Genomic DNA, 27,946 nt, shown 5'->3' on the forward strand with positions numbered 1-27,946 from the left:
TGAAACGATTCATTGTCGTGATTGACAGACGACCAACGTTGCGTTTCTTCTGCATGACATCGGCGCCAGACAAACCGGAGTCAGGCAACCCAACTCACGATCGAATATATACATATTTTCGTTTTCAGATTAGGTTCACATTAAAAATCATAATTCATTTAAACAAAACAGTTATTTTCTTTTTATAAGAAATTCTACTCGCTGTGGCCTTATGGCCCCACAAAAATCACCAATTGCCCGTAATATGCACCCTGTTGCGACAAACCTCAACGTCAAAAATACCATTTCCTGAAAAAGCATTATTGAAAATTCTGAAAATAAAACAACCACAAAATTAACCATTGGGAGCTTATGACTGGAGAGATACTTTCAGTTATATAATGTTACCACAGTTTTCCCTAGTCGAAATCTTTCCGAAAATTCGTCATCTGTACCACCTATATATTGATCTTGTTTGAATGGAATTTTAATCTGAGTATCACCACTTCCGTCAAGCGGAACTTTTTCTTGACGGTACATTTCGGTACAAAACTTTGAGATAATAAAAATTTGCAATTTCCGAAGTGGGGGTGAGCATGTCTACGACCCCCCCAAATTAAAAACCGTGTTTTAATCATTTCAATTAGGGGTACAAAACTTTTTTTCAACGGTACATTTCGGTACAAAACTAGTACAAAACTTTAGTGTCAAAAAAATTTAAAAATTCAAATTTGGGGGGGCTGAAGACATAGAACTCGGGTGGTATGCATCTGAATGAATTCTTATTATTATTCGTTGCCTTCCTCTTAAGGAGTTATCAATTTCATTATTATTAGATAATGTACTTGGAGGTGTGGATGGTTGGACACCAGGCGTTTTCTAGTTGGGAATAATTTTAACCTTTTTTTGATATTTACAAAGGACATACCTAACTAACTGATCTTTTCCATAGATTACGAATTAAAGGCCCAGTTTCAGGAAAGTCAATTAAGATTTGATGCCCCATAAAAAGGTAAAACTGTTATTTTTGCAGGAAAAAATGGAGGATTAACATTTTGATGGAGTATAAAATTTCAATGGACTTTCCTACAACTGGACGTTAAACATTCATCAAGTTGAAAAAAACTGTTCATGTAACATTACACTTCTTCTCTGAAATTATATTTACACAGTGGACATAGAAATGAATTTTTAAGGCATTGCTTTAAACAAATGGGATGAAAAAGATGATTACAGGGTGTTATTCGAGCCTTGCTCATTTTATTGAGGCAAACTGCACAGATGTCGTCCCTATCGTTGATTTCTTGATCTGTCGCAACACGAAAACTTGAGTAGGTTTTTTTTTCGGCCACTATCATTTGCCAATAATTGCAGAACACGTCCTTTATCCTCAAAAATATTATGAAATATGTTGTCATCAGTACGAAATTTGAATAACAGAATAGCAATAAATACAGGTTCACTAATATTCCCAAGGCTATGCTGAATATATTGAGGTACATGGGAATGTAAAGATATTCTAAATTCTCGAAATACTCGAAGGTGTAAACATTTTCTGCGAGTGCCGACAATATTTCACAGAAAACTTTCTCAGAACTTAAATAATAGCTCAATGTCAGCATGGTATAAATTGGATGGGGAGAGTATTGAATGCCTTGCTCTCTTATACATAAAATGATTATAGCAGTTTTTGCCCATTCCAGGACAAGTCTCAACAGTAGTTTCACGCAATTCGATGGTGTACCAAATGATGTGGGAATCCTGCTTTTCAAGAAAATATCACGAATTCTTGTGGCGAAGTAACCAAATACTGCATAAAAAAGGATCGTAGTCAGAGCCATCACTACTGTTTTGTTCGTCTTTACACCAGTTGTTCCAAGAATGTCATTCAGGAAGAAATCGCACAAAATGAAAAAGATCACCTGGAAAATAAAGAGAATTGTGATTAGCACCCAAAACCGACTGATAAGGATCAGAAAACTCATCAATTGATGGAAGTATATTATATTAGAAATGAAAACTACAAAACTTATAGAGTTTCAGAGGGTGATTCACTGCGATGGCCTATTGATTTGCCTGTTGATGGAGACCTTATCTCTATTTTGTACTGAATATTTGCATGTTGCTATTTTCGACAATAAACTTTCTCACTAAAATATTTTCAGACCTATGTAACATCCGGATTCTTATTTCAAAGTGCACATCCAGGTTATCTTCACAACGTGAGACGGCCGATTTCATGACAATTTCAATAGATTATGAGTTTTTGGGATGCTCGTGAAGAAAATTTTGAAAATGGGTCACACTTTCTTCAATAGCGGGTTTTTCAAAGAAAATCTTGTGCAGATTTTTAACAAGTTTTCCTTTGGACCTAATATGTACAAGATGTTTATGAGGGAATCATAAAGTTGAACAAATCGAATCCATCAAAACGTAAGATTTCCAAATCAGAATTTATATTTGCTATTGTCTCAATCAATTCTACTCAGAATAAACCTTCAGAGTTATCAAAGAAGAAGTTGAAATAAGGAAAAAATGCCATTTTGAGTAATTGATGATTCTGTGACTAGCAAAAAGCACAGCAAAGAACTGAAATTCTGTGTTCCGATGAATAATCATGACATTTCATGAATTGCATGCGATGAACTGTTCGTTGCGACTGTTGAAAATTCATCAACAATTCATGAAATGTCAAAGTCAAAACTTATTTGTCGAAACATCGAACTTTAATTTTTTCTATGGTTTACGGAAGTAACAGAATAATCTAGTAGTACGAACAGGTCCTCTTTCTTTATTTCAAGTTTTTCTTTGATGCATCTGGAAGTTTCCATTTCAGGTATGGGGTTTATTTGGCTTAAGGTGACTGTACGAAGACAGTGGCGACAATAATTGTGGTCTCATTTTTCATCGTGGAGGATTTGATCATGTGACGTGACCGAATCCGCATTCTGAATTATAGATCACAGCATTGTAATCTGTGCTTCTAAGCCGCCATGTTCTTGCAAAATTTCCAATTTTCCCTACTAGACAATGGCGACATAACAAGACTATTATAGTCAATGTAATTTAGGTTTTCTTCTTTTTCCACGTAGAATCCACTGAAATAATGGAAAATATAGCTACTAGTACTCAAAAAGTTCTCGGAACAGTAAGCACTTATCTTTCAAAAAGGACCTTGGATTATTTTATTATGAAAATTATTTATTGGATATTTAGAACACTAAACCTTTCGATCCGAACAGAACACGAGCATTACAGGGTCGCACAGAACTAACCCCATCATTTCACGATAGATGTCGTTACCAACATAATATCTGTAACAACGAACTGTCCGCAGGTCCGGGATCGCGGAGGGCCCTCGGCCTGAGGGGCCCCACTAACGTAGATAAATAATAATAGATGAAGTAGCTTCAACAAGTGAGTTGCTCACAAGGAATCTGTTACTTCAGGCCAAGGGGAGTAAAATGTTGAAGCATCTTAGTTAAGCGCCTTCTATTCCAATATAACAGCATTGTAATCTGTTAAACACACAGATTTGTTTTTAATTTAAGTATTATTTTTCTAATCACCAATATCCATTTTTCATTACTTTAATTACAAAAATTATTTTGACCTAATTCATTCCTACATTTGGACCATTTGGTGTGACTAAAATACTGCACTTTAGAACTAGAAACAGATTACATATATGGTTTTCCATAAAATGAGTGGTAAACCTCGACACGTGTTTTGTGATCACAATAAGATCTTCAGGTGGTTGAGGGTAAACTGAAAAATTTGGTACCGAACGAGGAGATTTATAAACAAATACAGGGTGTTTTTAAGGTGAGGCTTTCACAAGCATTTTCAATACGTTTTTTCAGTTCGTCCGCACTATCCACTTCAACGTCACTGTACACAAATTTTTCAAAATGACCCGAAAGGAAGAAATCACAAGGGTTGAGATCTGGGGAAAGAAACAGATCCGCCGCATCCTATCCACCTGTTCGGAAACACATTATTTAATTAATTTCTAACGTTTCTTCGAAAGTGGGGTGCTCCTCCATTCAGGCACAACCACATTCTCCGTCGAATATTGAGAGGAACATCTTCTAGTAATCCTGGCAAATTGTTCTGGAGAAAATGGAGAAAGTCTTCACCTGACATTCGTGGTGGTAGAAAAAATGGCCCAACAAGCATTCCACACAGGAGTCCGATCCAGACATTCAGGAAAACCTTTGCTGAAAATCTGTTTTTCTGATAGCGTGAGGGTTCTCTGTAGACTATACAGGGGTATTGTAGAAGTCGTTTACTCCATTTCTTGTGAAAGTGGCTTCGTCAGTAAACAGAACGGATGTTGTTTGATATTGGCGATTTGAAAGCCACAGGCAGAATTATTTTCTTCCAGGATGATCTTCTGGTTGAAGTGCTTGAACTTTCTGGAAATGGTATATAGGGGTACAATTGCTCTCGTCTTAGTGTCTTTCAAACTCTACTGTGGCTCACTCCGACGACCCTGGCTATGGATCTAATACTTGTTGTCAGTTGTTCCTCAACTTTGTCCAGAATCTACTCCTCGATTTCTGCCATTTGCGATGTTACAGGCCTGCCAACATTTGCTCCCCGAGATTCATTCAAACGTAAAGTATCTCTACATCTCTGCACCAAGTTTATGAACATCCAAGGAGTTGGGTGATTTCTTAACGGAAATCGTCTAATGTACAACCTGCACGCCCCACTGGCACTCCGTGTGGATTCACCATAAATTAAAATCATGTCAACAAGATCATTGTTTGAGTAAACGTGATGTATTTTTCAACTACTTTTCGACACTCCAAAAATTCACAAAAATCATACGCTGACTCTGACGGTTTCCAGTATACTGACCTTTAGCCGGCACAAACCTACGTATAAAGGTATGGTTTCGGTAGTGCGTAGGATGCATGTAGTGGCTGCAGAATGTGACTACACATATGCAAATACCAAGCTGCAGTCACATTCTGTAGCATTGCATCCGAAGCACTACCGATATCATACCATGAGCCCTGGTGAACATTTTATATAAATGATTTTTGGTACCATTTTGAGGGGTTATATTACTTGTCAAAAAAAAGCCTCACCTTTGAGAAAACCCTGTATTTAACTCTCTACTTCTAAAAATATAGAGGGAGCGGGGGTAGTTTCCAGAACATCAGAACATGCAGCGCAATTTCAGGATTTTTTCGTCTTTTCAATTGCTAATATATAACAAACAAACAAACCAAAAAAAAACTGCCAAATAAAAAAAATCTAATTAAAAAAAAATGCATGTGAAAGGAATGAAAAATGAAACAACTCGTTGAAATCTAGGGAAAGATGATAGTTTTCGATAATATTATGCATTGATAGAAGGTTTTCTCTGCTTTATTATTTACGGCCGTTTTCAATAATCCTATATATCCATTGTTTCAGTTACTGAAGATGGAAAATGCATGTGATTCCGTTTCTATGATCTATCTGTAGATATATTTTAGAATGGTTACCAATGGTTACTAATCGTCAGTAAGTGAAACGATGGATAGATAGGTTTATTGAAAACGGCCGTTAATGACCGATCATCCGATTGGTACCTATTTTGTTATTGATCTGAACGTTCCGAAAATTACCATTACCCCCTTTAGTCCGATTTTCACCAACTCTGAAATTAAATTGCTCTGAATGTTCTGTAAACTGTCACTGCCCCCTGTAGATTTTCAGAATAGAGTAAAACGCTTGTTTAAATATCTTCTCCCCCCGATACCATATATTTCAGTTTACCTTTACCCACCTAGAGATGCTAGCGGATCAAGTGTCGTGATTTGACAACCCTTATTTGTGAAAATCATATAATCTCTGTTTCAAGTTCAATTATGGATGTATCGGCCACATCAATTCAATACTCTATGTTTATTTTTCACTCCTTTGTAATTATTGGCAGTTCTACAGAATGTATTTTCTAGGGATATCTCAAAAATACTGTGAATTTCTAATTTTAATAAAAAATAAAGTCAATAAAAGTCGAAAGTAATAATATTAGCTGAAAAAGCGTAAAATCGCGTTTTTATTGTTTTCAAGCACCTAATTCGTTTTCAAAATTTTTCCAGATAGGAACCTCGGACCTCGGAACCCAAGTGGTCCCAGTCCGGGCCTGAATAAAATAGCATTGCATGGCCTTTCCCGATAAGTAGCAGAAGTGTTCAGAGCTGCCTGTTTTTACTTGTTTGTTTAGATTTGGAGTTTTTCAAAGATTATAGAGTTAGGGAGATAGAAAACGAAGCGACCAAATTTGCGTGAGCGCCACCTGGTGTTTCAGTTGTGTTTTAAAATAGGTACTAAGACTGGTTAAAATACTTATTCGAGGGTCATTTGCCATTTCATGGGGATATTTGCACATGGCCGTTTTTTTTCATGTTTTGATTTTCGTACTGCTCGTTCTAGTCACATAATTTTATAGTTATTTGTGTATTTTATTTAATGAAAACTTAAAAAATCGAAGACTTTGCTCAAAATGTCATACGGAAAATATTGAGAATATGGTGAGTAACTGTGAAAAATGAATTTTGAGATTTGGTTAATTTTTTAATTAACCAAAAAAATGGAAACGTAAGTATTGCAACTTGTACCATGTGACTCGGATGTTGACTGATTTTAATTTTCAGTGCTCTGAAGTGGATAGAATTTTCTGGGCGTCAAGACATTGACTTGAGTAAAAGCTACACCATGTGCAGTGAACATTTTACTTCAAGTCAATTTAAAGCTTTTCATCCACGTAAGTTGCTGTATGCAGTATGCAGGAAGCAACCCTTGCATGAAAGGGCCACCAAAGGAACCGCATCGATGGAGGGCTAGAGCAGTTTGAAACTGATACATCGAATACTGATGGTAAGTCTTCCTAGATATCTGCAATGCATTACTGAATGTACTACTCATTTATCATATACATATATAAGATAATATATTCAATATATTGAATCAATTGTTTTGTTATGATATTGGATTACCCTTTTTTCAGATATTCCTCGGAATGTACCTGAAAGAAGTTCTCACACACTGCAGAGTACTTCCGAAGTCTTTCTCCAGAAGTGATAGAAAGATTACATTATATGGAAATAACAAGTTTGATATATAATAGTTCAATATGTATCTTTGTATCCTATATTCAAAGCTGTATTATTTGTATACAGGTGTTTTCAACGGTGAGAATCACGACAAAATTATTCTCACCAGTTGAGTTGAATATTTTGTTGATTTTTTGTTTTGTATCTATGAACCCAGAATATAGTATTGCAGAACTTATATTCTGCATTTCATTTTGGTCATCATCGATTTGAGTTATGGGGTACTGATTGTAAGGTAGTAAGAAGAATAATTTATGTTCAATGTTCTAATTGATATAATGTATCATGCGCAATGCAAAACGATTATGACGGTGACAACGAGGTAGGTTTAGTTAGATAGACAGAGGGATTAAGTGAAGTGCTGTAGTCAGAGAGACAAATAAATTACAAACTTTAAATTAGTTGTTTAATATAAAATTATTCAACTCTACTGATCAATCACCTTACATGGTGTCAGGTGTTAAAATTCATCAAGAAGAAATGGATACTCTAAGAATTCCACCGACGATGAATTTCAAGCATGGTAACATAGCGAAGAACTGGAGCACGTGGTTCCAACAATTCGAGATTTTTATTCTCGCTTCTGGAAAATCAGATGCAGAAGAATCGGTAAAAATTGCCACATTCTTAAATTTAATTGGAGAGGAAGGAGTTCATATATTTAATACCTTCAATGTTCAACTTGATAAGGCGAAGTTGAATGATGTAAAAAAGAAATTCGACACATATTGTGAACCAAAAAAAAACTTGGTATTCGAAAGATACAAGTTTCTGCAATGCAATCAGAAGGAAGATCAAACTATGTCACAGTATATTACTGAATTAAAATCACTGGCTGCTTCGTGTGAATATCAAGAACAGGAGAATATCATCAGGGACAGAATCGTTATGGGTTTATTGGACCAGGACTTACGAGAAAAACTTTTTCAAGTTGAGAGGCTTACTTTGGCGAAGACTGAAGACATTTGCAGGGTCTATGAGCAGAACAAGAAACAGGTGCAGGAGATGAATGACAAACCCTCAACATCCGTCGATGTTGTCAGATCCCGAAGGAATGACAAGATAAGTTATACTTCTAATAAACTTTCCAAAAAAAATTACAAGAACAATTATAATTATAATAAATGTGAACGCAAAAAGTGTCATAAATGTGATAGTATTCATGACTTTGGTAAATGCCCAGCATTTGGGAAATTGTGCTCTTTATGTAAAAAGAAAAATCATTTTGCATCTTGTTGTTTTAAAAAAAGAAACAATCATAAAAATGTTAATGATTCCATGAAAAATGTGAATGATATTGATATTCAATACTTTTCAGACAGTGATGATGAATTTTTCATTGACAATGTAGATTTATTATATAACTGTGAAAATGCAAAACAAATAGATGAATTAGGTAATAATCTCAGAAAATTTGAATTATTAGAGGATATAATTATTAATGGTAAATTGGTTTACTTCAAAATAGATACTGGTGCAGAATGCAATGTTCTTCCCGTTGAAGCCTTGGAAACTGTTGATCCAGTGGCAAAGATCATGCCTCAAAATGTAATTTTGACAGCCTATAATGGAACCAAGCTTCAAGTCAAGGGGTCCACAGAGTTGGATTGTGTGATTCGTGGTAAGATTCACCGTCTAAAATTTTATGTTGTGAAGAATGGTGGTAAGCCAATTTTAGGATTGAGATCTATATTGAATTTGAATTTATCGAAAGTGATTGATAGTGTATCTCAAGAATCCAATTTTCTCTCTCAGGGTGAAGTTATTTTTACTTCTAAAGAAATTGTATTACAGAAATACTCTGAAGTTTTTGGGGGATTGGGATGTTTTCCTGGTAAACCCTATAGGTTCGTTTTGAAAGATGATTGTAAACCTTGTGTTTTCCCTGCTAGACGAATTCCCAAGAGACTCTTACCTGAATTTGAAAAATGTTTAAATAAACTAGAAGAAGAAGGTGTTATTTGCAAACAAATAGAACCAACTGATTGGGTAAATAACATTGTTGTAACTGAAAAAAGTGATAAAAGTTTGAGAATTTGCCTAGACCCAACTGTTTTGAATGAATATATTAAAAGGGAACATTTCCAGATACCATCACCAAATGAATTGTTAGCAGACCTCAACAATAAAAAATTTTTTTCAATTTTAGATCTTAAGGATTCTTTTTATCAGATTAAGTTAGATAAATTTTCTTCAGAACTCACAACTTTTGCTACTCATTTAGGGAGATATAGGTTTTTGAGATTACCTTTCGGTATAAACACTGCAGCTGAGGTTTTTCAGAGACAAAACACTCTTGTTTTTGGTGATATTCTTGGCAATAAAATATACATAGATGACTTAATTATTTCAGGTAGTACAGAACAAGAGCATGATGTAGTTTTAAAAAAAGTTTTAGATAGGGCTAAGAAACTTGGTATCACTTTCAACAAAAATAAATTTCAGTTCAAGAAGAGGGAAATTAAATTTTTAGGGTTTAAAGTATCAGAAAAGGGAATAAAAATTGATTCTGACAGAATAGAAACTATAATAAAGTTAGAAAATCCAAGGAACAAAAAAGAGCTCCTTAGATTTTTAGGTCTTGTTAAGTATTTGGGCAAGTTTATACCAAATTTGTCTCAGATAACAGCACCCTTAAGGCAACTCACTTGTCATGATGCTATTTGGAAATGGGAAAAGATTCATTCAGAAAGAGTGGAATGTATTAAGAAATTTTTGACCTCACCTCCCTGCTTGGTGCATTATGATGATAAAAGTCCTCTTACCGTTCAGTGTGATGCAAGTATAGAAGGGATGGAGGCTTGCTTATTACAGAAAGGTCAACCAATAGCTTTCGCTAGTAGGGCTCTTACAGACTGTGAGAAGAGATACGCTTGTATCGAACGTGAAATGGGTGCTATTTTATTTGCAGCCGATCATTTCAGTTATTACATATATGGTCATGATAATGTGCTAGTGCGAACAGACCATAAACCTCTAGTTAATATTTTTAGGAAAGATTTGAATAAGTTGTCAAGCAGGTTGCAAAGAATGCGACTTAAATTACTCAAATATAATTTTGAAGTTTCTTATTTGCCGGGTAAAAAGATGTTTATTGCTGATATGTTGTCTAGGGCTCCTTTAAAATATTCTAGTCAAGTAGAAATAGAAAATTCCCATATTATTAGTTCAATTTCAGAGTTTATTCCTATGAGTAAAGAAAAAATTTCTGAGTTGAAGAAAGAATTTGAAAGGGATGAGATTCTCACATTGATACGAAAATACATTTCTACTGCATGGCCAAAAAATTTAAAAAAATTACCGGATTCAATCAAAAAATTTTTCCAAATTAAACATGAGCTAAGTATTGATAATGATTTGATTTTTTATGGTGATAGAATAATAATTCCTAAAAGTTTGCGATACCAAATTTTGCAGAAACTGCATGAAGGTCATTTAGGCATAAATAAATGTAGGAATAGGGCAAATGAAAGTGTTTACTGGCCAAATATAAGTAGAGATATAGTTGATTATGTGAATAATTGTCATATTTGCCTGAAATTCAAAAATAACAACCCTCGGTTACCTATGTTATCTCATGATATACCTGAAAGACCGTGGCAAAGAATTGGTGCTGATATTTGCGAATACAAGGGGAAAACATTTTTGGCAATAATGGACTATTATTCAAAATGGATCGAGTTGAGGAGCATGAGGTTCAAAACGGCACAAGAAGTGTCTAGAGTGTTAATGAAGGTTTTTTCTTGTCATGGTTTCCCTGATTATCTAGTAGCGGATAATCAACCTTTCAATTCAGTTCATCTAAAAGAGTTTCTTGGCGAATATAATACAACTTTAATAACATCCAGCCCGAACTATCCTCGAGGCAACGGATTAGCTGAAAAATGTGTAAACATTTGCAAAAATATGTTGAAGAAATGTCAAGCTGAGGGAGGAAATCTGGATTTTTATCTTTTAAAGTATAGAAATACTCCAATATCAGGTATTGGCTTGTCACCGGCCCAAATACTTTTCAATAGACGTTTGAAAGACAATCTACCAACTGTGGATACCTTGCTTGAACCCAAACTAATAAAAAAACAAGAATTGCATAATACTTTAAAATTGCGTCAACAGAATCAAAAATTCTTCTATGATAAACATACACAAAATTTGCCAGAAGGAAAAGTTGGTAGTAAAGTGATGTTCAAATTGAATGATAAGTGGGAGAATGGCATTATTTCAAAAAATTGTGATGAACCAAGATCTCTTATAATTAAGGATGAGTCAGGTAAATTGTATAGACGAAACAGGCAACATTTAACTGTTAAAAAAGAAACACCAACCAGGGAACCTTACTTTTTAAGAAGTTCTGTTCATGATACATGCAATTGAAATTTTGTGAACCTATAATGATTGTACATATGTATTTGATAGCTTATGTAAGATTGTATTATAAGACATTATTCTGTATAGCATAGATGTAGATTATGTAAAACATTCTGTATATTATTTATAGGTAAAGATGTTTGTGATCTTATAGGAGGGGATGTAAGGTAGTAAGAAGAATAATTTATGTTCAATGTTCTAATTGATATAATGTATCATGCGCAATGCAAAACGATTATGACGGTGACAACGAGGTAGGTTTAGTTAGATAGACAGAGGGATTAAGAGAAGTGCTGTAGTCAGAGAGACAAATAAATTACAAACTTTAAATTAGTTGTTTAATATAAAATTATTCAACTCTACTGATCAATCACCTTACACTGATGACGGCAAATAAGCGAGAAACCGGTCTTCTTACTACATTACAGTAAACTACAACAGTAAAACATTGAGTTATGTTATTGATAACATCTTACACTGCATGACAGCGAGAAAAAATTTGATTCAAATGTTTTCTAAAATAATGCTTCGAGCAGATTGAAATTTCGTATTTGGCTTTAGAGTAATGTTTTGAATGTATTTGCAATAGCTTGCTACAGTGACCACAGATTACAGAATAGAATAGATCTGACACTCACGTTCTACGGTGAAAAATACAGTTTATCCCGCCCTCGGCGTCCCCATGCGGTTGACACCCAACTAACCGGGAGTAATGTCGGTATAACAGGAAACTGCAATCGCAAGGCGCGAAATTTAAATTAGCCATTCACTGGTGTTTTAGACGTCGATAGAATAATATGGATTATTAGGGCGAATTTTAAGGAGAAATAAAACTTCTCATGAAAAATATACATATATTGATATTTCCAGCACAGGAAAAAAAAATGTAAATACATAAGCTATAATTATGACAATGAGGTCTCATTTGACCTCATCAGAACAACACAACTAATGCCTGCTTGTAAAGCATAAAATTAAAATTAAAAAAATTGAATACATTAACATACAAAAAATGCAGTTGAAATTATTATATGTTCAGAAATCTTCAACTTTATCCAAACAGGACACAATGTTCGTTGGGAGTCGGCCATAGAAATCAAAAACAGCATGCCAAAGTTAAGAATGCATGAATAATTTGGAAAAGAAAAAATTAGTTGCCCAAAGACCTATGTGGATTTTATATTTTCCTGCAGGAAAGATTTCAAAGTGTCTAAACAACGATTCCCTGTTTTATCTTCCTCACAGTTAGATCCCCAGGAATGCACTGACATGAAATTATTAATAACTAAAGTTTTGAATGATGAAATAAAGTGTTCAACATTTGGGTTAGTATTCCTTACTCCATGTGCTCTAATGTACCCAAAAAAGTTTTCTAAACAATTTTGATTGAAAGCGCCCCAGTGAGAATATATTTAAAGTGATAATAATCATTGAACAGTTTTTGCCTAAGGTAAAGGAATGCTTTCAATGTTGTCACTATATTCTTCAAAGTGAGCACCACAATGGATCTTTTCTTTCGAGGGCAATAAAATGAAATACTGTTGAAAATTTGTATCGCCTGCTCCCAACAAACATTGTGTTCTGTTTGAATACTAAACGTCCTCTTTAAGAGTGGATGTACAAGCTCTGGATACATTCAACGAATCAAATAACTCACCCAAGAATAGTATGAAGTCAGCAGTGTTAAATGTGTTCAATAACTCAAATTTTAATTAATTATATGACCGGAGAGAAAATATGGACTCGGGCCACTCGTCCTACAAACAACGAGGAAATGTCAGCGACACCTTTCACAGAGTGAAAAATAAAGGGAAAAATGTGAATTAATAACCCGAATTTAAAGCAAGCCACCAACGCATTGCACCTTACCTTATGGATTGAGATGATGGAGTCTGGAAGGGCCCTTCTTATCTGCATCCGCAGCTTACTCTTGAAGAACACACAAACCAAAACCGCACAAACACCTTCTGCGCGTTTCAATCTATCAAAACTACAGTTATTTAGCGTTCACAGCGAAATATTTGTGATTTTATCACGTATTTTATCCACTTTCGGAAAATTGCGTATCATGCGGAACACAGCGATTAAAAATTATTAATTAATTGAAACGAAGTACTGCAGTGTGTAGTTTATTAAACTTCAGTTAAGAACCGAGCGCTTTCGACAATATGTCATCATCAGGGTTCCCTGGAAGGGTAACTATGATTATTACAAGAGATAGAATTTATTTTGATAATTACCCGTCCAGGAATAACACCACAGGCGGCATGCGGAAGAGTCAATGCAAATTAAAATTAAAACTTGAAACTTTAAAACTAAACGCTAGAATCGGGTACAGTTTTCGCCAGAAGGAACAAACGAATACAAACGTAAACATCCGTCATTCGACGACAAGACAGATAAGTGACCTCCAAATGAATGAAGGGTGACTTATGACAGATGAAACAAGTGGCACGCAAATCAGTGGTGCCACCCTACAATAACATAATCTATGAACACACACAGTGTCAACAAACAGACGACAAACCAATATAGCACAATAACAAACGTTGAAACACGTGTAAAGCAATGAAATGGTCATATTTTAAAAAATCATATTTTAAAAACGTCATGGGAGTAGCCTCTTGAACAACGGGGTGAAGGTGTTATTGAGGTTCACTTGTGTATTCACGCATTTATTGTTGGACCGCATTTCTCGGTTGATCTCAAGATCTTCAAACAGGTTCATCTTGATGTTGTACTTATTGCCCGTAATGTTGTGTAGAACCTCAGAGTTCCGATTTGGGCTGAACTGGTGTCGAGAAAATGCGAGATGATGGCCAAATGTTGATAGTTGGGGTCTACTCAGATGTTCCTTTATTCTAGTGGATAGCCTCCTCCTAGCCTGGCCCACATACGATGTGTCACAATCACCACACTTAAGTTTATATATGCCACGTCGGTCCAGTTTTTTGACATTATCCTTTGAGTTCACTAATAAGGAGCCCAGCGAACGCACACCAGAATAGGAGATCCTATACCCGTCAACAGAACGCTCGAGGACGTGAGATATTGCCTCTGACAGGTGGCCCATGTATGGTAGAGAGCAGTATTTCAAGTTGTCCACAACATCTGAACTGTATGCTAAAGCTCTTCTCTGCTTATTTATTACGTTATTTTTGATCATATCAACTACCTCTGGGTCATAACCATTGTTCAATGCGATTTGTTTAATTATATTGAGTTCTTTCTCTCTGTTAGCTTGAGATAAAGGGAAGTTGAGGGCTCTATGAACGTAGCAACGCAAGGCTGCCATCTTATGGCTTCTGGGGTGGCACGATTGTGCTGGTATTATGTGATCCGTTTGTGTCTTTTTTCTATATATCTCGAAAGTCAAGGAGCTATCTTCGGATCTGGAGATAGTGAGATCGAGAATGTTTATGGATCTGTTGACTTCCAACTCGAGAGTGAATTTTATCCTCGGGTGCAATGTGTTGATGAAGTCCAACAAAGCATGGGCATCATCAGGAACGCCGTCTAGGATGACGAATATATCGTCCACGTATCTGTACCAGCGCACTATTATTCTCCACCTTATCATTATGTAGGCCTCAAGCTTCTCGAGAAAACGGTCAGCCAGGAAGGAAGACAGAGGGGAACCCATGGCCAATCCATCAATTTGTCTGTACACAACATTGTTGAAAATGAAGAAATCCTGGGATAACGCGAGCTTCAACAGAGTAAGGATGTCGGCGAGCTTGGAGTCAGGAACGTCATGCTCACGGAGCAACTCAGAAACTAGGGGAATGCATTCCCCTCTAGGTACTGACGTGGAGAGGTTGCAAACATCAAATGATAACATGATATAGGTATCCTTCATCTCGAGGTCCCGTAATTTATGTGTCAAGTCCATGGAATTGAGTACTGAATATTTAGGCTTGTAATCGGTGATTGATTTTATAAAGGAGTTCAAAAAAGTGGAGAGATCATGTACTGGGGTATTGCAAAATGACACCACTGGTCTTATTGGAATATCCAATTTGTGAATCTTTGGCAATCCGTACAGCCTGGGTATTGCTGGATTACTGGGTAAAATGTGCAGTTTGTTGTGTTCTGTAAGGAATTCTTCACACATACGTAGATGTTCTTTGGCTTTTTTAATGAAGGTATTCAAAGGGTTATTATTGAGCTCCTGAAAGTTATTTTGTGAAAGAAAGGTTTCTACCATGACGATGTAGTCTGCTCTGTTCATAATCACTAAGCAATTACCCTTGTCTGCCTTAGAAATTATCAATTCATGGTCAGTGATCTTCTTTTTTATGTCCCTCAACACTCGAAACCGTCCACCAATATTCATACGGTCACGCTTACCACGCTGAATGAGGGCGAGACAACGATCTCTGAGGGACCTCTTGAAGTCTGGGTCGTTTGAAAGACGTTCTATAGCACAATCAACGTGTATAGAAAACTCCTGGAGCGCCGACACGTCCGCTCTCCTACCGAAGCAGAATTTGAGACCCAACGAAAGCAACTCCAACTCAGACGTCGTGAAATGGGTGTCGGACAAGTTCTTGACTCTCTCATGGAAAACGTGGTCGGAGAAACTGTTCACCCCCGGAGCTTCAGTTGCCAGTCTTGTCCTTATCAGACCTATCAACTTTCGTTCAAGCTTTTCGCGTTTTATGGATCTCTGGAAGTCGACCTCATCGTAACAGTCATTCAAAAAATTCTGGAAAGTGTGGTAATCCAGAGAGCTACACAATTGGTCATAAATGATCTTCAATTCAATATTAAGCCTATTCAATTTGGCATAGTGTCCGCTAATAGATTTTTTAAGAAGTTTTTCTTCGATTTCCACCTTGATGGCATGGGGAACGTTCCTTGAGATCTTAACCTTGGCGAAGGTTGGAATTACTTTCTCTCTCCTGCACTGATGTATGAACCAAATATCAAGCTGTACACATCCTCTCCTCACCGCCAGCCTGCGATAGCTGTCAACCATGATTACTGTACAGTAGTTAAATGTTCGAATAATGGTTGTTTTTGCACACTAAATATATAATTAATTGAAACGAAGTACTGCAGTGTGTAGTTTATTAAACTTCAGTTAAGAACCGAGCGCTTTCGACAATATGTCATCATCAGGGTTCCCTGGAAGGGTAACTGTGATTATTACAAGAGATAGAATTTATTTTGATAATTACCCGTCCAGGAATAACTTTCAGGAGCTCAATAATAACCCTTTGAATACCTTCATTAAAAAAGCCAAAGAACATCTACGTATGTGTGAAGAATTCCTTACAGAACACAACAAACTGCACATTTTACCCAGTAATCCAACAATACCCAGGCTGTACGGATTGCCAAAGATTCACAAATTGGATATTCCAATAAGACCAGTGGTGTCATTTTGCAATACCCCAGTACATGATCTCTCCACTTTTTTGAACTCCTTTATAAAATCAATCACCGATTACAAGCCTAAATATTCAGTACTCAATTCCATGGACTTGACACATAAATTACGGGACCTCGAGATGAAGGATACCTATATCATGTTATCATTTGATGTTTGCAACCTCTTCACGTCAGTACCTAGAGGGGAATGCATTCCCCTAGTTTCTGAGTTGCTCCGTGAGCAAGACGTTCCTGACTCCAAGCTCGCCGACATCCTTACTCTGTTGAAGCTCGCGTTATCCCAGGATTTCTTCGTTTTCAACAATGTTGTGTACAGACAAATTGATGGATTGGCCATGGGTTCCCCTCTGTCTTCCTTCCTGGCTGACCGTTTTCTCGAGAAGCTTGAGGCCTACATAATGATAAGGTGGAGAATAATAGTGCGCTGGTACAGATACGTGGACGATATATTCGTCATCCTAGACGGCGTTCCTGATGATGCCCATGCTTTGTTGGACTTCATCAACACATTGCACCCGAGGATAAAATTCACTCTCGAGTTGGAAGTCAACAGATCCATAAACTTTCTCGATCTCACTATCTCCAGATCCGAAGATAGCTCCTTGACTTTCGAGATATATAGAAAAAAGACACAAACGGATCACATAATACCAGCACAATCGTGCCACCCCAGAAGCCATAAGATGGCAGCCTTGCGTTGCTACGTTCATAGAGCCCTCAACTTCCCTTTATCTCAAGCTAACAGAGAGAAAGAACTCAATATAATTAAACAAATCGCATTGGACAATGGTTATGACCCAGAGGTAGTTGATATGATCAAAAATAACGTAATAAATGAGCAGAGAAGAGCTTTAGCATACAGTTCAGATGTTGTGGACAATTTGAAATACTGCTCTCTACCATACATGGGCCACCTGTCAGAGGCAATATCTCACGTCCTCGAGCGTTCTGTTGATAGGTATAGGATCTCCTATTCTGGTGTGCGTTCGCTGGGCTCCTTATTAGTGAACTCAAAGGATAATGTCAAAAAACTTAACCGAAGTGGCATATATAAACTTAAGTGTGGTGATTGTGACACATCGTATGTGGGCCAGACTAGGAGGAGGCTATCCACTAGAATAAAGGAACATCTGAGTAGACCCCAACTATCAACATTTGGCCATCATCTCGCATTTTCTCGACACCAGTTCAGCCCAAATCGGAACTCTGAGGTTCTACACAACATTACGGGCAATAAGTACAACTCAGATTGGGGGTTATTTGGGATTGCAGTCAAAAACGAATGGATCACTCTTTATTCTTTATACTCGAGCTTTCGGAATGTGTTCATTCCTTCCTCAGGAGCAGCTACAATTAAAAAAACAACAGATTAAATCGTACAATTAAAACAATTTTTCTTACAATGTGAGGTTTTCTCGTTATGGGTATTCGATTCATAAGTCTTCTACTATGGTAATTAGGAATCTTGCGCTAAATCATAAACCTTACTAATGATGACTTTTACAAAATGATGGTCCAGATAAACATACAATCAGTTCGGAAAATTTTTTTCCATGCAATAGTTAACTCTGATTCTTGGTTATGTCGAAAAATTGCTGACATGTCATGTTGACTGTCATTACTTGTAGTCATAGAATCATAAATTACATTCTTTTTTTTTTATTTCTTACAATTTATACCTCCAACATTATTAGAGTTAAAACAATATTCATCTAAAGGGAATCGTGATCACAAGTTTTTAAGTCACTTAGTTATTTATTAGTTATTGAGTCATTTATTAGTTACTAAGTTATTTATTATTCATTCAGTTATTTTTTCTGTTTTTTCTAGGTCTTTTATTCTTTCTTGTTCTACTTTTACACTTCAACAACTCACTAGCCTCTGGAAACTATCAACTGCTACACTGTCACTGTGAACACCCGGTGCGCTTCGTCTTTTTTTCTTCTTATCCCATTCAATTAATAGCGAATAGATGTTGCTTAAATTTTGTATGTCTTTTCTTGCGTTCATACAATGATCTTCTTGTGAAATACGAACCATTTCTAGGAATAACCTCCTGTCAAAATCTTTTTCTCTGTCCTAGAAATGGTTCGTATTTCACAAGAAGATCATTGTATGAACGCAAGAAAACACATACAAAATTTAAGCAACATCTATTCGCTATTAATTGAATGGGATAAGAAGAAAAAAAGACGAAGCGCACCGGGTGTTCACAGTGACAGTGTAGCAGTTGATAGTTTCCAGAGGCTAGTGAGTTGTTGAAGTGTAAAAGTAGAACAAGGAAGAATAAAAGACCTAGAAAAAACAGAAAAAATAACTGAATGAATAATAAATAACTTAGTAACTAATAAATGACTCAATAACTAATAAGTAACTAAGTGACTTAAAAACTTGTGATCACGATTCCCTTTAGATGAATATTGTTTTAACTCTAATAATGTTGGAGGTATAAATTGTAAGAAATAAAAAAAAAAGAAGAATGTAATTTATGATTCTATGACTACCAGTAATGACAGTCAACATGACATGTCAGCAATTTTTCGACATAACCAAGAATCAGAGTTAACTATTGCATGGAAAAAAATTTTCCGAACTGATTGTATGTTTATCTGGACCATCATTTTGTAAAAGTCATCATTAGTAAGGTTTATGATTTAGCGCAAGATTCCTAATTACCATAGTAGAAGACTTATGAATCGAATACCCATAACGAGAAAACCTCACATTGTAAGAAAAATTGTTTTAATTGTACGATTTAATCTGTTGTTTTTTTTTATTGTAGCTGCTCCTGAGGAAGGAATGAACACATTCCGAAAGCTCGAGTATAAAGAATAAAGAGTGATCCATTCGTTTTTGACTGCAATCCCAAATAACCCCCAATCTGAGTATAAGCAAACAGTCGATACCTTTTACCTGAATAAGTACAACATCAAGATGAACCTGTTTGAAGATCTTGAGATCAACCGAGAAAAGCGGTCCAACAATAAATGCGTGAATACACAAGTGAACCTCAATAACACCTTCACCCCTTTGTTCAAGAGGCTACTCCCATGACGTTTTTAAAATATGATTTTTAAAATATGACCATTTCATTGCTTTACACGTGTTTCAACGTTTGTTAGTGTGCTATATTGGTTTGTCGTCTGTTTGTTGACACTGTGTGTGTTCATAGATTATGTTATTGTAGGGTGGCACCACTGATTTGCGTGCCACTTGTTTCATCTGTCATAAGTCACCCCTGTCACCCTTCATTCATTTGGAGGTCACTTATCTGTCTTGTCGTCGAATGACGGATGTTTACGTTTGTATTCGTTTGTTCCTTCTGGCGAAAACTGTACCCCAGTGGCGGCTCGTGGTCATGAGAGCTGAGGAGGCTAATAGTTTTCGAGGAGTGTTGGAACAAACTTTTATCAGTCAATAAAGTATGCCAGTTCTAAGACTAATTTCCAATGCAAGGGGATGCTAAATGCTCTTTTGACTTGTTATGCCTTTCGATAGAACGCGGTATATTTTTCAAATCTGAAAACCCCGTTTTGAACCATGAAGTATATTCTGTTTGATGAGAAAATAGTAAATATGGCCTGCAAAATAATTTTTCCCGTTTGATCGATCCAGTTAACCAATCACATTTATCGTACCAAACAACACTGAAACCTCTATTCTGACGATTTTCGGTAGACTTTAGTGTAATTAAATTTGGTGGAGGTCTTGTAAAGGTTTCAACAACGTGTACAGTTAATTCTCAATATTCAATTCCATTTTATTTTTTGATCCGTATCAGTACTTACCCCTAACGCCCTAACAGAACAACCTATCTTAACAAAAATATATCACAAAGTTCCAGTTCTCCACGAAGTCGTTACATTCAAATTGAAAATTGAAATCATAACAACTACCGCCGGACAACGCCCCTACCGCCGGAGATCAAGCGAATATAGTCGAAGACGGCACGAAAGAATCGATGGTGAACAGGGGAGCTGTGCCTCCTCTGGTACATTTTACGGGCGAATATGGTACACTATCAACGGAAGCAGCAGGCCCAACAGCCTCCGTCCGAATAGGCAGTCCTAGGAAATATTCACATTCGACGCGGCGGACGCGTACGCGGCCGGTGGATTCTATGATTGTTATGCTGGATTTTTATGAGCGAAGGACCGAAAAATGAACTAATTTTTATCTGAATATCTAGTTCAGGTGTTCGGAAAATTTATATAGAAATTACTTTCTGAAAATAAGAACATGCTCAAAATGAATGTATTTTAGCTCTAAGCTTTATGAGGAGGCTTAGCCTCCCTTGCCTCCTCTGACGAGCCGCCCTTGCTGTACCCGATTCTAGCGTTTAGTTGTAAAGTTTCAAGTTTTAATTTTAATTTGCATTGACTCTTCCGCATGCCGCCTGTGGTGTTATTCCTGGACGGGTAATTATCAAAATAAATTCTATCTCTTGTAATAATCACAGTTACCCTTCCAGGGAACCCTGATGATGAAATATTGTCGAAAGCGCTCGGTTCTTAACTGAAGTTTAATAAACTACACACTGCAGTACTTCGTTTCAATTAATTATATATTTAGTGTGCAAAAACAACCATTATTCGAACATAAAAATTATTAGTACATCTGTTCGACCGTTCAATTTCGTCTTCAAAAAAAAACGTCACAGGCGAGCACCGCGCATATACGTGCAAGCTTCCCTCCGGCGCAAGACGTTGGCCAGCAGAAAAGTGAAAACAACAAAAAGGAAACTCGAAAAGAAACAAAACAACTGTGAAAGGTCTCTAAAGCCAAATTTTAAATTAAGAATTCCGTGGTTACGGAACAAGCAGTGTCGATAGCCTCTCTGGGAAGCTGAAGCGAATGCTTGATTTCTAAAAAGAAAAATAGTAAATTTTTGTATTATTATGTTTGAAAAAAATACTTACCCCATTGAAAAATGAGCTTCATCATTGACCCCACGGAGTGGCTTAATACCTGATTACACAGTTTGACTTTCATTTCCATTAACACAATTTTTAAAGGGTTTGGTTGGATTGGTTTAAGTATAAACGATTAATGTTATAATTACGTGGTTCTTTGAATCAAACATTTCTTACAAGAAAATCGATTTCCTGATAAAACTGTCGACTTCAATAAATGGGTATTTTTAATTAACACTCGCATAAGATTTCTATTATGTCGTTTGTAAACAAGAATTTGCATTAAACATATTGACATTGACACTGTTGGCGTTGACAAATCCGATATGTCAGAAAACAGTAATCTGTGGAGAACATGACATATATTTTCGTATGCAGTGCCCCATAGCGTTTGATTGCAGAACTAAAAACCGTATTTGGGGTGGGGGTAAGGAAGTGTCAAGCCCCTGACAGTGACTATATCATACCCCCCACTGTAGTGACATAGGCTGTCTCATTTTCTATTGGGTGATCCGCCATGTTTTGTCCGAAGTCAAAATGTCTGGTATTTGCATTCTTACCTATATCGATCGCCAAGATCGAACCAGACCAGCTCGAGGCCAACACAAAATACACCGAGGCCATCCCCAAACTCTTCGGAAGTGAAGAAACCCCAGGAAACTGCAACCAAAGCAGTCAAAGAGACGAAGAAACCAGAGAAAAAGACGGAAAAGGCAAAAACCGTCAAAAAAGCCGAAACCAGAAAAGGAATTTCTGGAATCACTGAGGAACTGGATAAGTTCACGAAAAACCTCCTCAGCACGATGATGCAGAATCTGGAGAAAGAGATTGAGAAGAAGATGCAGCAAATTATTAAGAATATTTAATGGCTGATACGACGATAAAGAACAATCTCATAATCGTCTCTTGGAACGTCGAAGGATTGAGAGCCCGCAGATCAGAATTCGAAGAACTGATTGAAGAGAAGAGACCGGATGTCATAGCTCTCCAAGAAACGAGACTTAACCCCAACGTTCGGATAGCATTTCCCAATTACGATATTTACAGAAATGATAGACCTAACAGCACAGGTGGCGTTGCTATACTGACTAGAAGGAATATGGATCACCATTTCGACCAAATATTCAATGGACAAGAAGTAGAAGCAATATCGATTATTGTGAATACTAATCGAGGGCAAGTGAAGATTATTTCAACTTATAAATCACCGGATAAGGACATGCTGGAAGGGGATCTAAAAATGCTACTAGAAGGAAGACACCCGAAAATCATAATTGGTGATCTTAACTGCAAATCGCAGGAATGGAACAGTAGGGTGGAAAATACAAACGGGAGAAGACTGAAGATTTATGCTGAAAAACTTAATGCAGTTGTGATAGGACCTGATATACCGACCTACATACCAAGAGTAAATGGACTACCCGATGTACTGGACATTGTCGTAATGAAAGACATCACTGAAGAAATCAGCATTGATACAATAGAAGACGGAACTTCAGACCACAATCCCATAGAATTCATAGTGGGACATGGCCCAAGAAACGAAGAAGAGACACAAACCAAGGATCGCACAGACTGGGAGAAATATAAGAATTTACTTCAGGAGAAAATCAGGGAAATTCCCCAAATAAACACCCAGGATGAATTAGATGAAGCAGTTGAAAAATTGGAAAATCAAATAAAAGAAGCCTATGAAGAAAGCACCAAGAGAATAAGGAAACCAATTCCGAAACATTCACATGGAGATACGCCAAGATCACTGGGCTTGGAAAATGCAAAACGCTTACGACGAGAACGGACAGTTATACCTCCACTGCATGGAGCAAACGGAATGGTATATACGAGACTTGAGAAAGCCGAAGCACTGGCCGACTCAATTGAGAGAGAAGCCAGAATAAATTACAGAAATGATGATGACAATGAAGATCTAGAAGAAGAAGTGGAGGCAAACGAAGAACTGATGATGGAACCACCGGAAACCGAAATCATTCCAAAACCGGCTTCACCAACAGAAATCAAAGAGATCATAATGAAACTGAAAAACCGGAAAGCACCGGGAGAAGATAGGATAACGAATTATATGTTGAAGAAATTGCCTAGAAAAGGAATAGCAGCCTTGACGAATATAACAAACGGAGTGATGAGGACCGAATACTACCCAAAGAGATGGAAAACTGCAGAAATGATAGTTTTCAACAAGCCTGGAAAGGAACGGAAATTTCCTCAAAATTATAGACCAATCAGCCTACTATCAGCACTAGGAAAAGTCGTCGAAAGGGTTATCGCCAAAAGGCTGAATGAGGAAACAAAAATGTTGAAGATAATCCCACCCGAACAATTTGGATTTCGACGAGAACACTCGACTGAACTCCAATTACTGCGGCTCATAGAATACGTCACCGAAGGAATGCAGACCAAACAGGCCACAGGATTAGTTCTGATGGATATCGAGAGAGCTTTTGATAGAGTATGGCACGAAGGCCTAATCTACAAGATGAAAAAAGCAGGATATTCGACCAAGCTATGCAAGATTATAAGGAACTATCTGAGGAATAGAAACTTTTATGTGAAGATAGATGGAGCAACCTCTCAAACCAGACAATTGGAAGCGGGAGTGCCTCAAGGATCGGTACTTGGACCTCTGCTTTACGTAATATACTTTTATGATATCCCGAAGAACGCTAGGAATATGCTCACCTTGTACGCAGATGACACAGGAATAGCGTTCAGACATCGACGCCCAGAGATCATACACCGGAGACTGCAGGAAGCCATAGATGAATTACTCAAATGGTGCATCAAATGGAAAATCCAAATCAATGGAAGAAAGACTCAAGCAATATTACTGCAAAAGAGAAGATTGAGGATGGAAGAAAACCTTGAAGTTGATGGACAAGAGGTTGAATGGAAAAATGAAGCAACATACCTAGGAGTGACGCTTGACAGAGGACTTACATGGAAAAACCACATCAAATGTGCTGTTGATAAAACAAAAGCCGCAATGAGTAAACTTTATCCACTCATAGGCAGAAGAAGTCATATGAATAAGAACATCAAGTTGACGATGATTAAAACTATTGCGCGACCACAACTCACATATGGATCGGCGGCATGGGGCTTCGCAGCCAAGACCCACATCAAGAGAATACAGGCCACTGAGAATAAACTCCTTAGAATGGCGATGGACGTACCCTGGTTTGTTAGGAACAAACAAATCTACAAGGACTTGGAATGGGAACTAGTTACAGAATTTATGAAGAGAAAGGCGGAAAGGATATTCGACAAAGCCAAACAACATCCAAATGAGGAACTACGAAGATTAGTCGACTACGATCCAACAGAAGAAGCTAGAAGGTCAAGAACCTACCACCGAAGACCGAGAGATCAGTTAAGGATTTAAATGTTACCAAAGAAGAGCTTAACCTATAAAAGCTATAGGCAGCATACAACTATCAACACGACTATGATCGTGTGAGAGTCCAGAAACCATAAGAGTCAACTGGTTAATAGGCAAAATGCCCGGAACCTATGAAGAAGCAGTTAAGGGTTTTTAGTGGGTCTCGAGCTCAGAGAGTGAGAATCCCCACACTGTTCCCCCTCAGCATAGGGTGTGTTCGTCTGTTTGCAGATTTTCCCTCTGCTACACCAAAAAAAAAAAAAAACTTACCTATATTATTATTTCTATGATTATTTGTCTACAGCCTTGACAAAACATGGCGGATTATTGACAGTTTTATGACCCGTTGTCGCATCTGTGGGGGTATATAGTCACTTCATAAGTGTTAGTACGGATACTTAACAACTATAGTTTGTAAAATTATTGCGATGAATTGGGTGTTTTTTAAATATCGAGAAAAGTTTTTGAATGCCTATTTCAAAATCATATGAGCAAAATGCTGGAGTAGACTCTGCACATTAAAATGAATCGGCTCCTATGGACCCTTATAGTCCGGGAGGTGGTGTCACTTTTTTATCATTGGTTTATCTCCAACTCGAATAATATGATTAATTAGAGAGCTACACTATTACTGCACTCAAAATGAAAGTAGTCAGCGTGACCGTGGTGGGCGTGGGCTTGGGAGGCGGTGAAACTCGCCGGAAAAATCACAAAAAAAGTGATTGATCTCCACGTGAATCTTTGTAATAATGTGAATTATACATGATTATGAGTGAAAATGGGCGTTAGTCACGTTCCCGATGGTGGAAACATCGTCAGTCAGGCGTTTGAAGTGGTCGGAAAAATCGGAAAATTGAAGTGACCGATCTTCACTTGTAATTTTGAAGAATGATTATTTTAATCAAATTGAACGTAAAAAATGGACGTCAGTCAGGTTTATAGTGGTGGATTCTGCGTCAGTAAGGCTTCCAAAGTCAAGGGCAGTGACCAGCTTCCTTTGGCGCGCTGCATCTTATGCAGTTCGACTGACGCATATTCCACCGGCATCGTGCCGGCTAACGATTATTTATCGAGTGTACATAACCATTACTTGTTTATACAGGGTGTTTCATCATAAACTGGACAAACATATATAGCGGTAAATGACACCGGGAGAATCACTTTTGCCCTATGACTATACCCCGTTTTTGACGCATAAGCGAGATATAGGATGTTCAACGTCGTATTTGAGCAATATTCTAATGAGTGTGCTCAGTTATGTATAAACCTCAAAGTAACGGCTTCTGGTCACATCGGAGAATTTTTGAGTGCTCAATTCTGAACAAATGAAGAACTCCGAATTGGTATTCAAATTGAATTTCATTTTCTGAATGAACACAATTTTCGAACAATTTCTGTGAAGAAATTTTTTCATAAATCGAACACAACTTTTTTTTCACATGTCTACAGCGAAAAAAAAACTTCACCCGAAATTGTTGAAATGTTTCCTGATTATAGTTCCTTTTATACCTAACACGAATATGGAAACAGAATAGAAAAATATCAAACCGTTTTTTCACTGCAGCCGTCCAAATATCTCGCAGGAACCTCTAACATAATCAGAAAAATAAAACTGATTGGGCTTTAAGGCCCAAAATTTTTGAAGATCGATCACTAGTTCAAAAGTGACGCCACCTCCCGGACTATTAACCTACGCTTGTCTTTTTTTAGGACTAATTGATTTTGACCAGGAAATCTTTATCGGTGTCGAACGTAACAATATATTTCATCATAATGATATAAATGCACGCTCGTAGGCTGAAAACACGTTGAACGCTTATTTGTTAATCGGCAATATTTCGTGGGGGTTAGTACTTAGTTAGATAATCCCCAGAAGTACTCATGGTACATACTGTGGTTTCGCACAGAACTCCTAAGAACCTAAAAAATGACCAATCTAATGGCAGGAGCAAACACGTGAACGCTATCTGTCAATTAAAATAATTCTCTTCTTACTCGCGAGCACTTTAGAGATTACTTAGCCTGCCGATGAAGTCCACGAATTACTGAGCACTGAGCAGTTTTTTTATGAAGTGCTTGTGAGCACAAAAATATATCAAGTGTTTCTACAAGCTCTTAGCCCAATGCTTTGCCACAGCCCCGATGTTATTATTGCAACACCTAAATAATACCTAATGAAAAGTTCTTTTTAATGGCTTCTATGAAAATAAAGCACTATTATATCATTCGAGCGTTTCTTATATGAGAGAAATATCAACGCATTCAAAAAGTTGACACACTTTCAAACTGGCCAATAACGTTTAATGATCAAATGCCAACAAGTTTATCCAGAAAAGTTGTTCAAGATGTATAGTTCTGAATATAATAGTTGATTGATTTTTTTTTCAAGATTCTAAAAACCTTATATATCAGACTCAAAATAAAAATGTTTCTTCATCTTACCTGACATGTGAAAGCAAAAATATGATGCATTTTAATGAAAAATTGTTCCATAAAATGAATTTCTTCAAACAATCTGATTATCATCCGAAATAAATGTAGTGCCACTAATTGGTTCCATGCTGAAAATATGTTATTATTTCGAAGGATATAGGATGCGGTAATGGAAGTAGAAAGTTGAAGAATGTAAAATAATTACTTTGTGGTGGATGTACAGAAAACCTTGAGTAGTTGAAAATCAATGGAATCATAAGGCGAAATTGAACTAGAATTTTGACGGAAATCAGGAATTTTCAACGTCATCTTAACTTCTCAAACTTAACAGATTTGAATATTTT

The 27,946-nt window shown here is 36.8% G+C and overlaps 1 protein-coding gene across 1 annotated transcript; it reads right to left on the reverse strand.

The window, feature by feature from the left end:
• Positions 1–1,113: 1,113 nt before the first annotated feature.
• On the reverse strand, positions 1,114–27,946 carry LOC123307399 (ERAD-associated E3 ubiquitin-protein ligase HRD1-like). The gene is made up of 3 exons (XM_044889684.1): positions 27,808–27,946; positions 27,612–27,730; positions 1,114–1,901 (listed from the first exon to the last, which is right to left on the reverse strand). Exons 1-3 carry the CDS (start codon positions 27,857–27,859, stop codon positions 1,119–1,121), a joined length of 954 nt encoding a protein of 317 aa, XP_044745619.1. The 5' UTR covers positions 27,860–27,946; the 3' UTR covers positions 1,114–1,118.

This window comes from Coccinella septempunctata, chromosome 2, assembly GCF_907165205.1.
Source record: "Coccinella septempunctata chromosome 2, icCocSept1.1, whole genome shotgun sequence".
In the NCBI taxonomy this organism is placed as follows: Eukaryota; Metazoa; Arthropoda; class Insecta; order Coleoptera; family Coccinellidae; genus Coccinella; species Coccinella septempunctata.

What these genes read in the sequence shown, in the direction of transcription:
- LOC123307399 (XM_044889684.1), bottom strand. Translation starts at nt 27,859, where the DNA reads ATGATTCCATTGATTTTCAACTACTCAAGGTTTTCTGTACATCCACCA. An exon ending in TTCTGTACATCCACCACAAA is followed by an intron (nt 27,731 to 27,807) that starts GTAATTATTTTA and finishes ACATATTTTCAG; the next exon opens with CATGGAACCAATTAGTGGCA. An exon ending in TTTTTGCTTTCACATGTCAG is followed by an intron (nt 1,902 to 27,611) that starts GTAAGATGAAGA and finishes TTTATTTTCCAG; the next exon opens with GTGATCTTTTTCATTTTGTG.